This window comes from Ixodes scapularis, unplaced genomic scaffold (genome assembly GCF_016920785.2).
Source record: "Ixodes scapularis isolate PalLabHiFi unplaced genomic scaffold, ASM1692078v2 PGA_scaffold6__148_contigs__length_123643588, whole genome shotgun sequence".
Taxonomy (NCBI): Eukaryota; Metazoa; Arthropoda; class Arachnida; order Ixodida; family Ixodidae; genus Ixodes; species Ixodes scapularis.
The window spans coordinates 22,533,727-22,551,274 of record NW_024609881.1 but is presented as its reverse complement, the minus strand read 5'-3'; the positions used below and the strand labels follow the sequence as shown (position 1 = coordinate 22,551,274).

At 46.6% G+C, this 17,548-nt stretch overlaps 2 protein-coding genes across 2 annotated transcripts; both read left to right on the top strand.

Moving 5' to 3' along the window:
- Positions 1–283: 283 nt before the first annotated feature.
- On the top strand, positions 284–13,546 carry LOC120849080. Its single transcript, XM_040221186.1, has 4 exons — positions 284–492; positions 581–855; positions 7,194–7,310; positions 13,512–13,546. The coding sequence occupies exons 1-4, from the start codon at positions 284–286 to the stop codon at positions 13,544–13,546; spliced, it is 636 nt and encodes a 211-aa protein (XP_040077120.1).
- Positions 13,547–14,120: 574 nt separating this feature from the next.
- On the top strand, positions 14,121–17,202 carry LOC120849079 (zinc finger protein 519-like). The gene is made up of 3 exons (XM_040221185.1): positions 14,121–14,148; positions 16,397–16,799; positions 16,866–17,202. Exons 1-3 carry the CDS (start codon positions 14,121–14,123, stop codon positions 17,200–17,202), a joined length of 768 nt encoding a protein of 255 aa, XP_040077119.1.
- Positions 17,203–17,548: the final 346 nt, after the last annotated feature.

The following is a 17,548-nucleotide window of genomic DNA, read 5'->3' as shown; positions in this document are numbered from 1 at the left end:
AGAGCAACTCAAAGAGGTGTCCGCGTCCTTGGTGCGCCCGTCTGCCCTGTCTTCCCCACTCCACGCGACAGCGCGCTCGTAGCGCCATCTGTACTCCAACAAAGCAACTGAAATAGGAGCCCGCAGCGCCCGTGCCTGCTTCCCGGCGCGCGCCCCTCCGCGCACCTCGCCATTGGCGCTCCGCAATAGCCCCTCCCCCTCCCCTCTCCCAGGCTCCTCCCCTCTTTTTAGGCCACGCCAGCGGCAGACCAGCGACATCTTTACCCGCTGCGGCCCGCTTGAAATGAGGCGGGTTTTTTTGATCGAAGATGACCTCCTACTTCTCAGTGCGGTTCAGGACATCACTCCCTTTGCTGACCGGCCGCTCTGGGCAGCGGTTGCAAGAAAACTAAATGAAGCAGCCGGCAACGCGTTTACGGTCCGCGCCGTCCGGGCTCGATGCGATCGTTTGATAGCCCAGTTCCGTTGTCAAGACCGCAAGAATCTGCGCAAGTAAGTTAAAATTCCGTTTTTGTTCGTGTCAAACTCGGCAGAAAATCAAAAAGCCAGTTACTGTCCTTTTGGTTTCCTCGAAACGTAGGTCGGGGACCGAGCAGCAATACGCGAAAAAAGAAAAGTTGCTCCAGGACATCTCAGACTTGGCCACAGAATTCGGACACCTGCCGAAAGTGCTGCCAAGGCGGGCCGCCACAAGTCCTACAGAAATCACGCACACGGAGCGAATGCAGGCCGCCAGTCCGGGGTTGAGTGCGGCTGCGAAAGTGCGCGCGGTACACGCGATGAGAGACGCTGCCACCTCTGCTGCATGTGAAGAACATGTTGCAGCAGCAGCTGGTCACCTGGTGGACGGAAATGGTACGTCTTAATCATGGCGGTGTATAGGCAGCCGGCAATGGCCAGGCGGCGCCACGAGAGTACTGCATTCAGCGCCACAAGCGGAGGCGTCTCTGTTAATGGGGCGGCCAGTTTGCCCGTCGGGCCGTTGCGAGCGGCGGCGATCCCGATTTCAGCACTGTGCACCTGCGTCCCTGCGTGCCATGTCCTTGGTTCTAGAATCTTCATTCGGATACCAGTTTGAGTTGTCTTCACTATTTGTGGCCGCCCGATCGGTCTGTGCTTCGTTCGTCTCCCAGGAAGTTGCACAACACAACGAAAAGGCAGCGAATGGGTTTATTGTACACCCCGGTTGCCCGTCTTCGAGAGCCGGCAGTCCGGACCCGCCAACCCTAGTTGTCGCCCGTCGTTGAGAGCTCACAGTCTGAGCCCGTGTCCAGGCCTGCGGATCGCCCTTCCCACACCAGTGCTGCGTAGGCAAGCTGTTCCGGGCTATCACAGCCAGAGTCTCGCTGCGGAACCACTCCGGGATCGTCATGGACTAGGCCAGTATGGTCACGGTTCTCCGCTTCCGCCGGTCCTGATCCAGGCAGAACGGCTCTATCGTTCCTGCCCGGCCCCAGCCTCGTACAGCACGCTCTTCCTCTTTCCTCGCCGGCTGGCCCCCGCTCGCGCCTCGCCCGGCCGTCTTCTCCTCCCGACGCCCACACACACTAGAATAAAATTTGGGTAATTAGAACCAAACTCTGCATGCTACAGAACCGTACGCACATTGCAAAGCCTGTTGTAAAAAGGGAACAGGCAACAAAGTGTATGTGTAGGAAGGATATTTAAGCTTCGCACGAGCTTTTTCTAAAGAAAAACTTTAGCATCCTGCTTTCTGCACACCTTCACATTTGTTACCAGACTCAGCATTAAATTTAGTTGCTGAAACAAACAAAACATTGTACAACGAAAATCCACTATTTGAAAACTCGCGGGTTTGAAAGGTTTTGGTAGCGACCACGCGTGCTGAACGGCATAGGAGTGCCGGAACGGGCCGACTGGCCTTTTGCTTGAAGACCTGATCGCCCGATTCTCGACGTCACAGCAAAGCAACAATTGGCCCGATTGTTCCTATCGTATTTCCCTATGTGGCTGTCAAAGCGAGTCGTAATACAACTTGTATAAATATGTTACTTTGCCGAGTAGTTTGCAAAACGAGTTGGTCCGACCACTTTCCAAGCCTGCACATATATTTTCCTTCACATCCCCTCCCCCCCTCCCCCCAAGTTTCTGTAAAATTCACTTACTTCATGCGTTGCACTGCAGTAATCCACTTCTGTCGCCGTGTCACTTCCCAAGATCTCGAAGGGTAGCGGTGAAGTTTGACGCTTCAGTCCCTTTCGCGACTGTGGCCGTCTTTCACGCAGCAGTAGTAGCGTTTATTTCTTGGGGTAACTCTAGGAGTAGGCTAGATCTTACAGGAACCCGGTGAGGTCATAGAAACGCGAAGTTGGGACTTACTTTTACTAAAGACGGTTCCAAAAAAGCTCACGCCGATTTGAAACGCAACATTCACACGTGGTTTCTGGATGCGCCCGCCCGCAGCCCCCGCGACCCGCGCAGGCCTGGCCTACCCAGTTTCTTTATTTTGCAGCCGCTAGATGGCGCAACGTGTAGCGCCAAACTGCATTGCAGATTGCCTATTCGCAACTCCAGCGCGCCGCTCGCCCTCCCGCGGACGAACGGAGAACCAGAGGAGCGGGGACGGCAGCGGCGAGCGACGGCGGCGCGGAAACGGTGGCAGAGACTGTCGGCCTTGATGCGTGAAGCCGTTTTAACGAAAAAAGTGAGCGCGTTAAAAAATGAAGTTTTGTGCTCCACCTTGCAACAGCCTTGCACAAAGGATTGGGAGTTCTAATTCCATTAGGGACTTTTCGTGTATCGCATACGCTGCCGATTTCTGGTCTTGTGCATGGCCGCCAGCTCAATCTGTGCTCAACGTGACGGAAAACGCTCCCGCTAATAATGAAGATCTCTATAGTACGGCCTACGGAAGGTCTATTCTGTGCCATAAGTAGGAGAAAAGTCGTCGCGCAACGGTATGTCGAGCAATACAAATCGGGAATGGGTTCGCGTTTTAAGGCCGTAACAAGGAACATGACCATTAATTACAAGCACTTTAAAAAGACAGAATACCCGTATTTGCTTTCAGGTAATTACAAAGGAAGTAAAAAAATGCTCGAAGCATTTTATGCGCGTCTGTGTTAGCCAGCCGTTTGTGTTGAGAGCTTAGAACGCGCAGTTTTGGCCAGAGGGACCGCAATGTTGCAAATAACATGATATAACAAATGATAGAGCAATAAACAAAACCCCTAAACACGACGATTATGTTAATAGGCAGTTTTTGCAGAGCGTACGACACCCCTAAACTTCAGTTGGGCGTAAAGCGCACTGACGTTCAACCGGCGCTACCAACTTTCACGAGCGGCTTGATAGCCGAGTAGTGCAACTTATTAAAAAAGCTTCAGTGTAAATAACTGTAAAAAGAAAAGAAAGTAATCGGGGTTTTCTTGGCCCTACTGCAAAACCTCGGTGTTTTTGTTTTGTTTTTCGGCACTCTTTGATGCGTACTTTAGCTGTTTAATATCTTATATTCCGCCGTCATCAAGCCTCTCGTAAAAGTTGGGGCCGTCAGTTTGACGTCAGTGGAGTGCACGGCAAACTGAGGTTTTGGAGTGTCGTATATGTGTCAAGGTGTGTAAGGACAACAACAATTTTTTTAAATATTTTTTAGAGTGATGAGCACGGCAACGCTTCTGGCGCGCACTGAAAATTGTGATTCAAAGGCGCTGCGCGAGCTTGCGGTTGTAATGCTACACCGCACGGTAGCCTGTGGTAATAAAATTTTTATCAATAACCAGAGAGAAGTTTGATTACGTGTTGCAATACACTAAAACCGAGACGGTGAGGTGCGATTTGAGAGGCTGTGTCGCGAAGACACCAATACTGTGTATTGCTGCTTTTCCGAAGCTTGACGGTCACCGTTCGCGGCTCTCTTTTTAGAGCACTAATGGCCAGGCGAAGCGCAAACATATCTTCATCACCGTCAAAAATATTCTGCCACAAACAGTAACGTGGCCGGTGCCGAAAACGCGCTCGCTCACCGCAAAACTTCGCACTTTGAGGTTTGTGCAACTTTTAAATATCAGTATGCTCGTTTTCCTACCGTGCATCAGCACCTCCGTCACCTGTTATATGATCCCCCCCCCCCCCCTAACCACTTCGCACTTGTAAAGAAATAAATCATTTTTAGCGCGCTGAACAGCGTCAGCGAGCAGGCGCACGGGATATCCTGGAGAATCTATCCCCGTCTCTTCCGCCATCTTGGAACTACCGCCCCGCCACCTATAGGGCGTTGGAGTTGCGAATAGTTGAATACTGAGTTTTATAACTGAATCTCGTTCCACTGATATGTCAGTGCATAAGTAAGGCAACAAATTTTGCTTTTGGGGCCCTTCCATTTACTAAGATGGAAGAAATTGAACTCTTACAGAATGACTGCATGCCTTTTGTATATAGTTTCTGTCATATATTGAACCAAAGAACGCAAATCAACAATAGCAACACAAAGTAGATCTGATTCATCCGAAACCTGACTGGGTTCACTGCTGGTGGCATATGTTCAAAGCTGTAGAAACTTTCCACTGATACTGCTTTCCAGGCACGCGATAGGTGAGAACAATCACCACCACAGTGTACTGATGCCTTGAGATGTTGTCTGCCCTTAATCCATTTGAGGATAATTGGTAACGGGCAGGAAGCAATCTTTAGGGCCACTACACTGGCAGTTATTTCGTTACATCCGCACCCTCCTAGGCCTATCGCACCTCAGCTGTTGCTTGCTGCAGCGTGACGCTCCGCTCGGTGGCCAGTCATCCCATGCATAGTTCTCACTTGACGTCACTTCCTCTACTCCCGCCTGCCGCCCGCCATTTCCCGGTACTAAGAAGTGGACGCTGCCGCCGCCGCATGTGCACCGCTCGATTGCAACTTCGCTACAGAATTTGTATCACCCGTACAGCGCGATGGCAAAAGCCATTCGCCATACGTTCTGTTCTTATTTCGAAGAGCTTGTGGGCCCCACGCGGGCTCGATGAGAGTCTAAAGTGAACACATGTGACGGCATTGATCCGTACAGGCTGCGGTTTGGCTTGTTTCGTCACGTGTGTATCTCTAACGACGTGTGTGAACCCATCCGGTCCACCCACACTTTTGATTACTGATAACTGTGGCACAAAATAAAAAAACTTGTTCTTTTACTTTTAGAGTAAGAAACAAAAATGGAGACACTCCTAACCATTGATCTCTATGAGAATTGCCGTATCCCGCATCCCGCTTAGTCGCTACAGCGCGAGTGCGGCCACTTGACGTTCATCTTGCATGCAACAAAATCGTGTTTTTTTCTAGAGTTGCAGAGGCTGGGGTGGCAGCGTGCTGAAGACGCGTTTTCTACCCGTTTGTCGTCATTCATAGATGAAGTATTTTAAAACTTCTTTTGTTAAAACACAAACCGTTGAAAACACAAGCAAATTTTTATGAAAGCGCAGTGTCGCAGGAAAAAGCCACGACTCGTCGAAACCAAGTTTCGCCAGTCTTGTGGCGTGATTAAAGCTTCCTTGGCACGCCAAAGCACTGCTTCACTGCGCCTTCGCAAAAACATTTCTGCAAAAAAAGTTGATTTTGAAAAATGCCTTATCTACATCCGCCAACATCTAGAGAGTATTCCTAGAAAGTTTCATTTGTTTACAGTGCACAGTTATCTTTTATAAATTATTTTCAGTCTGCCAGTGCTAAACAAAAGGTAGAGGTTTGATCACTTTCAATGTGTTCTTCTCTAATCCACTTTTTGGCATAAATTCAACCTTGATAAAACTATTGTTTTAGTATGAAACTATCGAGAGACAATATTTGCGGGTTATCTACGGAAATTTTATGGAGCGGGTTACTACGAACTTAGATTTGGCATTTTCATGTTCCTTTATTATAAAAAATTGTGATTTGCCATACACGGTAGGTGTAAAAAAAAAAGAAGATTTTTCACAGTTTTGTCTTGTGTTCTGTCGCGCTCTTTCGCAATCTTTCACTGGGGACCCCAGATGTCGGCGCACAGATGCCACTCCTCCTTACCCACCTTTACCCCCCTGCCTTCTTTAGAGCGCCGCACGCTTGCGTTTCCCGCTTGCAGCGCCAATGCACCTAACAAGCATAATAATAAAAAAAAATATATTAAAAGTAAAAAATATGCACTTAGTAAGTACTTTTGGTTTAGAAATAATAGTCAAGGTAAAATCAAATCAAGCTGGTTAAAACAAAAGACAATCTAAAATCAGCATAAAGGTTGTTGGCTCCATTCAGCCAAAACAATCCAATCCGTAGATCTATAGCGCTCTACCGGGGGAAACAAGGAGACGGTAGGCTCTTTAAATCGACCGGAAAATTCGGTTTCTTAACCTATCGCGCTACGACTTTGTGCAGCGTCGCCCACAGATGGTGCATTTTTTTTGTAAAATTTGCAAAGAGCGAACTTACCTGAGGAAAAAGTAAAGAAAGAAAAAGGCTTAGCTCCTATGGAAACGCAGCGACGCCACCGGTCTGCAATCAACACGGCGCCGTTTTGCACGGTAGGCAAGAGATGGCGCAACGAACGCCGCCAACGAATGAGCTTACGGCGCCGAGAGCCAGCGTTCTTAGCAGACGATCTTTTCGAATCAAAAGCGGCGCGCGTTCCGCAAACGGCGACAGTTGCAGAAACAAAAACAGGCGCGGTAACAACAAGCAACTGCAGTTCCTTGTCTGCTAAAAACGCCGGTTCTCGGCGTCGTCTGCTCGTTCGTTGGCGGCAGTTGGCGTCGCGACCGCTTGCGCCATCTCTTGTGTACCGTGCGAAACGGCGCCGTGTTGTTTGCAGACCGGTGGCGTCGCTGCGTTTCCATAGGAGCTAAGCCTTTTTCTTTCTTTACTTTTTCCTCAGGTAAGTTCGCTCTTTGCAAATTTTACGAAAAAAATGCACCATCTGTGGGCAACGCTGCACAAAGTCGTAGCGCGATAGGTTAAGAAACCGAATTTTCCGGTCGATTTAAAGAGCCTACCGTCTCCTTGTTTCACCCGGTAATTCGGCGTTCGACGCCGTTCGACAAAAATTTGCGACAGGGACAGTTGTGTTGTCTGCAGTCGTACCAATCATCTTTACCGCAAACTTAGCGCAAACTTTCTTAAGATTTCTGTCGCCAGATCTGCAGCGCGCTTCATCACAAGTGCGACTTCGTAAGCTTCTGGCGAGTTTTGCTCGATCATAACGGGGCGCTGAATTCTAGGGCAGCCATCGTGCTTCAAGGACCACCCTGACTTGGTGCCCTCTGTGTTCAACTACGCAAGAGCCCCTGGCGAGTCCGCAGTACAGTCGCAAGACCCCTTCATGGAGAGGCACGAAGGTAAATGCGGCATTTGTGTTGCCACCCTACATTTGGTTGCCTTTATACTCCATCTCAGGAACATCAGCAGTTCACACAAAGGCATGGGCATGAGCACAAAGGCTTTGAAAAATGCCTCCTATGCATGAGCTCTCGTACAAACAAATACATTGTGCACAAATTTAGCGCAATGGATGAACGCGGGAAGAAGGAGACAGGACAGAGCGCTGCTTACAAATGACATTTTATGAGAAGATATGGAAAGACAAACATTAAATTGAGACTAAAATCATAGAAAAAGGAGAAGATAGAATATGCTAGAAAAGGAAAGGAAGAAGACAATATAAAAAAAAAATGTAAGGAAAAAGAGAACGGATAAAGGAAGAGAAACATACCGGAAAAGTGCACTAAAAAAAGATAAGACAAAAAGCACTACTAAAAAATTCAAAAAGGAAGTTTTTTTGAAAAAAAAAAATACTCATAAAAAATTGTGCAGCTACTGAACCTGACAAGCTTACCGACGGCGCATCCTCTCCGGTTGCTATGACGTGGGCTTCATCTATTTCTCGTGTTCTCTTGTCCACACTTCGTCGCAGGATCATTGTGCGAGAAAACAACGGGTAGCACTCACAGTCCTTCACGTGTACTGCGAGCCGTCTCGACAGTGTAGATTTAAGAGAGAGAGAGAGAGAATAGATAAATCCAAACTGTGGGTGCCATCCGCTGTTTGCTCGCACAATGACCTTGCGACGAAGTGTGGAGAAAAGAACACGGGAAACAGGTGAAGCCCAAGTCAGTAACCAGAGGGGATGTGTGTGTTAGTGCTCCATCGATAAACTTGTCAAAGAAGGAACATCGGTACCCATACTATTTTTCATAGGAATTTTTTTCAAAAATCTTCCTTTTTAAATTTTTTAGTACTGTTCATTTTTTTCTTCTCTTAATTTATTTTTTAATTTGTTCCTTTTCTTTTATTCTTATTCTTTTTTCTTTAATTTTTCTGATATTGTCTTCGTTCTTTTCTTTTCTAGCATATTCCTACTTCCCTTTTTATGATTTTAGTCTCAATTTTATCTCTGTCTTCCTTTATCCTCTCATAAAACGTCAGTTGCAAGTAGCACTCTGTCCCGTCTACTCCTTCCTCTTACAACAAGAGCATTCTGCTGAGCTCTGCTCTCGTGCCTGTGCCTTTCTCTTTACTGCAGACACTTGTGAGATGGAGTAGAAACCATCACAAAAGGAGGCTGCATGCACTGCTCCTTGCGAGTTTCCTTTTCAGCGCTCGGCCCGGTAGCACTTCGAGCGCACTCTTGAGAGTGTGCTTCGGAGTCGGCTTTAGCTGCCAACTCGTCCACGGCCGGGCTAGTATAAAAAGGCGCGCTTTCTTGCGGCCTTCGCAATGGGGGTAGTTTCTTTCTGCGACCGCGGCTTGGTGGGATCGCTGCGATGCCGCCACCAGTCGCGTCATTACACTCCATTCACCCCTAGGCCGAGACTGCAGTGGAAGCTACGTCCTCGTTGGACCAGTCATACGCCTCTCTTTTGCCGCGTCCATCGCGCTCCCGGCCATACCCGTGCACAGAGAGCCAAGTCAGGTGACAAGAGGGAGGCAGCTTCTTGGCCTGGCTTGCACGTAGCTCCAACCATAGTTTCATGTTAAGGAAGAAGAGAGTATAGACCTTTTCACTTTAGTACTTGGATAGAGGGCGCTGACGCACTTGGCGCGATTAGGTTGCTTTAATTTGGTTGGTTTCGCTTTCGAGCGAACACGGCTAGTTGCTGTATTACATTGTTTTTGTTTAATTTTGTGATACGATTAATTTTCTTGTAGCATACAACCAATGAAGCAGTGGTATTGAGTCACTTTGAGGACTACGAGGTGTATTTTAGCCTAAATTGCGGACTTTTTTTACCTACTCCTTTGATGTAGCTGATTATGATCAGTTGCGAAACGTCTGACTGATGTGCAGAGAAGCTTACTTTCGTCTACAGCCGTACCCGATGACACCAGTTTCCAGAAAAACAATATAATGAAGAGACTAACACGTGAATGTATATAAGCATATCAACAGCTCGATTAGCTATGTGCTTAATCGGCCAGAACAGATGAACTCGCGAGTTTACTACTCACTGTTTCGTTTTCGTGGGCACCCAACCTTTAGTGAACTTCGCAGACTAAGAACGTATTTTGTAATGATGCAGATAATTGATATAACGCAGTAGTAACGCCTCGGCCTCTTTTTTTTTATATTTCTGTACTCGAGCATGTTTTGACATGCCGAGTAAGAAATTTCTTAAATTATCAACCCTAGTAAAGTACTCACAAGCAGCATTTCGCGATATTGGCCCTAGGAATAAATTATTTTTACATGAACATTTGCTTACTCAAGGTATGATATATATCATATATGACAGGCCCGTCAAATTAAACCTGGCATTGGTCTTTCGTAAAATCGGACAAATAAAATTAAAGGGCGCAGGAGGAGAAATACACTGGAAAGTTTGGCTGAATTCTAGCACTAGGCGCCACTTCACGGGCCTGTGTGAACTAATATTTATCAGTTTGAACAGATTCGCTCTGTAAATTTGGGCGTCGCCAGCCACCAGAAGGAAACCTCTATTCACCATTGACAATCCTGGACTCAAGTAATTGTTATGCGGACGGCTCTCTTTTCTTTTTTTGGCGTAAAATATTGCGGACCTCAGATACTCACAAAAATTAAAACAGTGCATGTATAAAAAAAAAAGCGTCGTCATTATTGCGCATGCGCCAAACCCTAACTGCGTTTTGGATTCGCAAATAGGTACAATGTTATTTCCTTGTGCACGCTATTCTAAAACTCTCTACCGTTTAGTGTCTGTGGCAGTTTCTTACGCGGCAAGTTCCAACCTTTGTGTTAAAATAAATTAAGTAAACGGCATTGCATATCTAAAGATAATCAATAAATCACTTCAATGACTGTCAAAATGGGAGCGAGCACGGTATACAGTTTCTTAAACTACATAAGTAAAACGACCAACCAAATGTTTATGTCGCAAAAAAAAAAATGAGAACCTCAACCACATGTAGGTGTGATATTATGAACAAACAAATCGCCTGATGTTGATGTACCATTACTTCTAGCCTCAGATAAAATACAAGTTAAACGTTCGTTGTCTATTTCCTCGGCGGGTTTTCTCACATAATCAAAAGAAACTGTTTTCGATATATCATGAATTCAAAGAATGATACTTTCAGGAAATAAAGATAGTCTCCTTGCGCTGACTATTCCTGACGCCTTCCAATCCTAAATGCGCGAAATAAATATACGCGCTTCTTACTGGGAATGTTCCATTACTATTACTAAACAAACCCCAGTTTTCAGACTGGCTGTATCGAAGACCTCAGTCTGGACGTCGCGTGCAGCCTCCTCTGCCTCGTCCATGCTGAGGACTACGTCGCCGTCCGCCACCACTTCTCGCGTCGCCGTCACGTAGGTCCGAGCACGGTCGTCCCGCTCGTGTCCGAAGCAGTGGCACTTGTCCCGCTACAGTACTTTACTTGTGCATCGGATGTGTCCCTTACCTTTGTGGCATGCACACGAAAAAGCGCATCCCTGAATTATGACCAGAGCGTTGCCACCCGCAACCCTCACTGGTGCGGGAGGCATTCTGGGGCGACGTCCTTCGTTACGCTTAGCTGCACCAATCTGGTCGTCGACTGGACGCCAGTGAAACGTTCCTCCTTGCACTTTTCACGCGTGAGGTCCCAAACCTTCCCGAAGAGCTCGAGGGTCTTCCCGACGTCTTTGCCCGTCACGTGGAAGGGGAGCTGATGCGGCTTCGTGCAGACAGCCGTGTTTTCCGGGTCCACGTTTACGCAATGCTTGCCCCTTGCCTCCAGTTCCTTGGCGGCGACCGGGTGCTGCTCAGCATCCTTTATCTTGAGGGTCACCATCCGGACACGGTCCATTTGGTAGGCACGCGAGTGCGTCGATGTGCCCAATCACACCGAGACGTTCCAGCGCATCACTGAAGTTGCCCATCTCGTATGGACGTGCACTCGCATCGCTGTGCAGTGGTGCGGAATCGCGCCCAATGGTTCCGGATGGTAGGGGAGGCAGAAGGACCCAATAATCCGAGCTAGCGGAAGAAGCAAACAAACCACGGCCAGCGAGAGGCGTTGTCGCCACTCCTGAGAAGACCACGATTGAGCAAGCATAGTGCTCGAAAGCCGCGAGTAGAATGATGTCACGACGCATCGCCGGGAGTTGAGGTGCATTTGGCGGGAAAGCCCCACGGGGCACCCGCTCTGCGTCCCGCTGATGTGAACTCGACACCTTGTCGCACATTTTAACGTGAAACATTCTTTGGCTAAAGTGTTTGGCATTTCGTGAGGCCCAGAGAAAAGTGAATGCTGGATAAAAGCGTGGCCGCGAGGCCCGGCACTGATCATCGTCGTTATCGGGTAGGAGAAGAGTGAGCTGCTCGACATTGATTGGTTAACGGGGAGGCCGTATGACCAGAGGGTTAGGTGCAGAGCTCGACCACCTGTGCGCACTGAGAGAGAGGAGCTTGGCAGTACGGAAGGCTCTGGAAGATCGCCAGGTTTGTCATCCCAGTCAGCAGTGTGTCGCCTCATTCTAGGAAAAACTATCGAGTGTACACATGCCACGCGTTAAACCATCTGATGAAGAGCACTGTGAACGTAGGCGTCTGAACTCTCAGAGTGTCGCTAAATGTTTGTGATGCGAGAACATTTCACGTATCCAACACAATGACCTAGCAATCCACCCTGTTCCAACTTTCAGGTTCGAGAGTACAAAATATGCTTGTTGCCAGGCCGGATTAGGCGGGATTGGAAACGAGGCTGCCATTTTGCTTGACGCGAACGGCACTGTGTGATTCCCGGTGTGCTTGGAAGATGCCAAAGTCCCCGTTGCGTTTGGATGTCGGAATCGGCACGGGCCAGGGAAAGGGACAAGTTTTTTTCGGTTTCCTCCGTTAGAAATTTGACCTTGATGGGAGAGTGGCGTGGGTTTGCGAGGTGAAGGCAGTTGACTCGTCAGGCTCTACTAAAAAGGGGAAAAAGACTAGCAGAATGCGTCAAATCCTGGGCGCTGACACCGGCAGTCCCGAGAGAAAGAACGAGAAAGAGAGCGAGTGAATAGTGGAGAAAGAAAACGGACAAAAGGGTAGACATATCCGTTTTGCCGCGGCGACTTGAAGTTGCTGGAGTACTTATTGACTTTATTTAGCTTTATACAATGCGTGATTCTGGTGATTTCCTGCAAAGTAAGCTAGGTAAGAACAAGGCACAGACCGTTAAAGTTGATGTGTCAATGCTTCTTTGTGCATATTAAGACGTCGCCAGTGATAGTGGGCCGTCGGGACTGCCGATGTCCGCGTCTGTTCTCCGCCGTTCCCAAGCAGCCGCAATGCATGGGGCCTTTTCCTCTTGGTTAATATGTTAACTCTATGCCTACAAAGGCTTGGGAGGCAAATGAGGACCCACCTACTGCAAACCATTTAATTTTCGGGAAATCCTAATGTTTGTGAATTTCTCGACTTAGATATTACCGCGAATGTATTACTCTATGGTAGAGAATGCACAGCTAACCACTCTAAGTTGCAAAGCTTTCTGTCCGCGAAATGTTCTTGAAATTTGCAAAATATCGAGCCCGGAAAAATAAAGTTGTTCAGATTGTGCGGAGCTCATTTCGTCCTAGGTCAAGCACTTTCATCGCATCTCAGAAAAGCACGCTACAAAGTTGCGCGATTGTTCCATTGCCACTTTATTAGACAGGAAAGCCATCGCTGTGGAAACACCACCCAGCCTTTGTGCCGACTGTGTTCACTGACAGGAAACAGCTACAATCTCGATCGCTAAGAGGGATGGAAAGGTCCCGCGTCCACCAAAGGTATCAAGTGACAGGCAAAGAAAGCCGCTCATGAGGCCCCCATGCTTCTCGAGAACCCGGCCAATACCGTGTACGGTGCCTTGATCATCAGAAGGCAGATACAGACGAGGCATATTCCAGAGCCATCTGAGGTGTTCTGCTTCGCGCTGCGGACATAACCCTCTTCCTTAAAAGCCCATTCTCGGTGCGCCTGTCGCAGCGAATCCGTCTTGCAGTGCAGGCTTCACCGCATTTTGTCTAGCGACATTTCTGCAAACCGCGTCGGCTTCTCAACCCAGCTGTCGGGCTGAAACGGGAATGGGATGTCCTCTGCCATCCTCAGTTATCATCGAAATGAAGCGGAGCCACAAAAACTAGACAGAAAGCCGACATGGTGGAAAACAAACTTGTAACAGACGTAGCAACGTGCACAGATCAAGCCTAATGGCGCCCTTATCTTCCTTCCAAGAAACCCTCAGAGCTACTCTCAATGAGCTTGAAAATGTCTGCCAATAGGTAGGCCACACCAGGGAAAAAGGGTGTATTCGCTTTTTGTTGCAGTAAAATGCCATGCGTGCCTTACATCATTGTAAAGTGAGTAGGTTTACTAGTTTTTGATGATGCCTAGCTAGTTTGTTAATTGAAACTGAGCTTTTAAAATTTATATTAATCTATTTAAAGAATCAAAATTTATTAAGTACCCTAATTATACTGAACACTAATAATTTTCTTTAATGGGCCCTTTGACACAAACCACTATGGCACAAACCTTTTTTTTTTTGTGCAATCCGTGATTTGGTTTGTGTTTGCAAAAATACCACGCATACACAATATTGGCTTTTTTTGTGGCAAACGCCACCAGGTGGTACTCCAGTCTTTCACGTCCTAAAGAACTTTCGGTTCATATGAAGAATGAACAAAGCCCACCTTAGTACCGCTTCTTGAAATGTCGATGAAATGTTTAACTTCCAATTCTCTAGGTGAACGCCAAAAGAATGAAGCGTGAGATCTGTTCAGATTTTCGAATCTTCTTGTAAACCAACTTGTCTCTTACAATACGTTAAATTCTACAGCCGTAGGTGCTCGTTAAATCTCCAACTTTGTGGTCTCTGTTGCATGTATGCTTTCTAGCACTGGTGCCTAGCTCTACAGGCTTCCAAAAACAGAGCAACCGGAAGTCGCTTGGGACGCAAGCGAATGTTCATGTTTGTAAACAGCAAGAGGGTCTATACGTCTGCAATATGGCGTCGGGTTAACCCCGTTGAGTGTACTTCTCACCAAGCATTAATACTGCTATTGGAAAGTTTGAATATTTGCACAACTCTATTTTTGTGAGGTGCCCATAACAAGACTCCTCTACTAAGCTTGGATGTCTTCTAGCAGGCATGAAACAGCAAGGAAGAAGTTATAAGCAAGTTCAGAATCACAGGACAAGCCCCTTCCTCCACGTTCTCTGCTCCACAGATTGGTGATCTTGTCTTGCAGTTGGTCGCTTTACCCAACTTCACTGACTTCACCCTGAAGTGACGGAACAGTGGAAGGCGAGACTGATTCAGTAAAGGCATGAAAGTGTAGTGCCAGTAGACTTTCAGAATGTGGAGGTAACCAGGTAGGAGCTATCTGATTGGTGGGATAACTTTAGCAAAGGACAAACATTTATTTTCATTTACGTGTTGACTTGTTCGGTGCGAGGTGCACGCAAAACCCAACTGCTAAAAGACGCGCCTGTCGAACGTTATGAGGTAATGCTGCATAGGTAGTGCAAGCCACCACCTGATAATAACTTATTCGTGTATTAGGCTCAAGAGCCTCTAGCATGCATACATAGCCTGATTTATTCATTCTCACCAACTAGGTGGTGTGAGATGTCTTGATTCAGAGTCATCAGCTTCAACCATGTTCATTGATCTATCACTTGCTTACGATTACAAATCACTTGGCTATGGTGGCATATAACGAGGTGGGCCAAGCAGAAAATTGAACGCATGGCACTTGTTCATGATGCCGCGCGATGGCACCAGACGCAGGGTTCCAGTGACTTTTTGCAGGTGAGATGAAGAAGCACTGTGGTTCTTCTGGCATCTTAACCCATTGGCACCAAATATTTCATTTAACTGTTCTACTTTTTCCAAGTTTATTTTTTGGCTAAACCAGATCGAGGGTGTTCTGATTTTAGTTTTTGCCCAAAAAGTAAGTTTCCTGCAGAGATCAATCATTGTCAACAATTTGTTTTTTCTATTTAAGGTTTTTGGGTTAGGTAGATATCAGCATTTCCGCAAATATATTGAAACAGATTTTTTATAGACAACATGACATAGTAAACACGATGCTGGAAATAAGTGCATATGCTTAATTCAGTAATACGCAGGAACGCATATCTACAAAGTCGCATAATGCATGGAATGCAGTATTTAAAAGAGTGATTGTTTAAATTTGTTTAGTCATCGTTAAACTAGTCATTTCAGAAAGTGAAGAACATATTGTTTATTCATTTTCTAGCACTTGACATGGTGATGTCATGGAGTGACAATATGAATTCTTCCGAATCTACCAAAAAAATTGACAGCACGGTGCCAAGTTGTAGTGTCACATGACACTGGCATCATATTACCTCAGGTGACATGACATCAGATGATGTCGTATTATGTCCCATAAATGTTGATGCTAAATTTAGCAGGAAAATTGATGTCTGTTTCAAGTCATGGTGTCTCATCACCCATCATTTGGTGACACGAACATGGTGCCATGATGTTACATGGTCAAGTGACATCAGTTTTTTCACCAGATTTAGGTGATACCATGTCATTAATGTGGTCATGTGACAACAATTTTCCAACTCAGCTTTGTGGGTAAATTATATCACATGACACTGGTGTCACATGACACTGGTGTCACATGACACTGATGTCACTGTTATTTCATGTGACAATGAGACATCACATAGTCAGAGCAACATGAGGGTGCCCCATATAGAGTTCCTTTATAAAGCTATCACTAACAGCATTTATGAAACAAAAAAGTTCTGAAAGTGGTTTATTTGGTTCACACTAATGAAACAGTTATAGAGTCAACTCTATTTCAGTACTTCTTTGAACTGAAATAAAAAAGGAAAAGAAATTAAACCACTCAGCTGAAGCAGAACTACAATAATGGCTGCTTATTTCTAAAACATGCAGCTATCTTTGTTGTGCTTTCCTAGTGTGTCCTAATACAGATAAGGTTTTGTAGGACAGGGAGCTGCACTTTTGGGAGAGACCACCTGCCCACTGAAAGTCACCGAGGATATCTGGTTTGGATGCTGTTCCTGCACCTATGTCACCAGAGATCAGCGTGGGATCGTGAGCCACCTGGTTGTCCATGGCGATGAACAATGCAAGTACCTGCAGCATCCTCCCATGTCATCTGCCTCTAGATCCCAAGTACCCAGCAACATTCAAAAGCACAAGAGTGAAAAGGTTTTTAAGTGCAAGTTGTGTCCTCAAGTATTTGCTAAGAATCGCCAACTGACCTGGCATAATCAAACACACACAGGTGAAAAACCATTCAAGTGCAAGCTGTGTCCTCGAGCCTTTGCTAAGAATTGCCAACTGACCTGCCATAATCAAACACACTGTGGTAAAAAGCCTTTTGAGTGCAAGCTGTGCCCCCAAGCCTTTTCTGAGAGTTACAACCTGATCCGCCACAATCGAACACACAGTGGTGAAAAGCGATTTAAGTGCAAGTGGTGCCCCCAAGCCTTTTCTCGTAATTTCCATCTCATCCACCATAATCAAACACACGTCAGTGAAAAACCATACAAGTGCAAATTTTGTCCCCAAGCCTTTGCTCAGCAATCCAGGCTGATGCGCCATCATCGAACACACACTGGTGAGAAGCCATTTAAGTGCAAGCTGTGCTCCCAAGTCTTTGCTCAGGCTTCTCATCTGAAAAGCCATAATCGAATACACACTGGTGAGAAGCCATTTAAGTGCAAGCTGTGCCCCCAAGCCTTTGCTCAGAATTCTCATCTAACAAGGCATAATCGGACACACTAACGAAAAGCCATTTAAGTGCAAGCTGTGCCCCCAAGCCTTTGCTCAGAATTCTCATCTAACAAGGCATAATCTAACACACGGATGAAAAGCCATTTAAGTGCAAGCTATGCCCCCAAGCCTTTCTGTAGTGTTCCATGCTGATTTGCCATAATCGATTCCACACAGGCGAAAAACCATACAAGTGTAAGTTTTGTCCTCAAGCGTTTGCTCAGAGTTTTAGTCTGACCCGTCATAATTGAACACACACTAGTAAAAAGCCATTTATTTCAAGCTGTGCCCCAAAGCCTTTTCTCAGCATTGCGATCTGATCTGCCATAATTGAACGCGCAGTGATGAAAAGCCATTT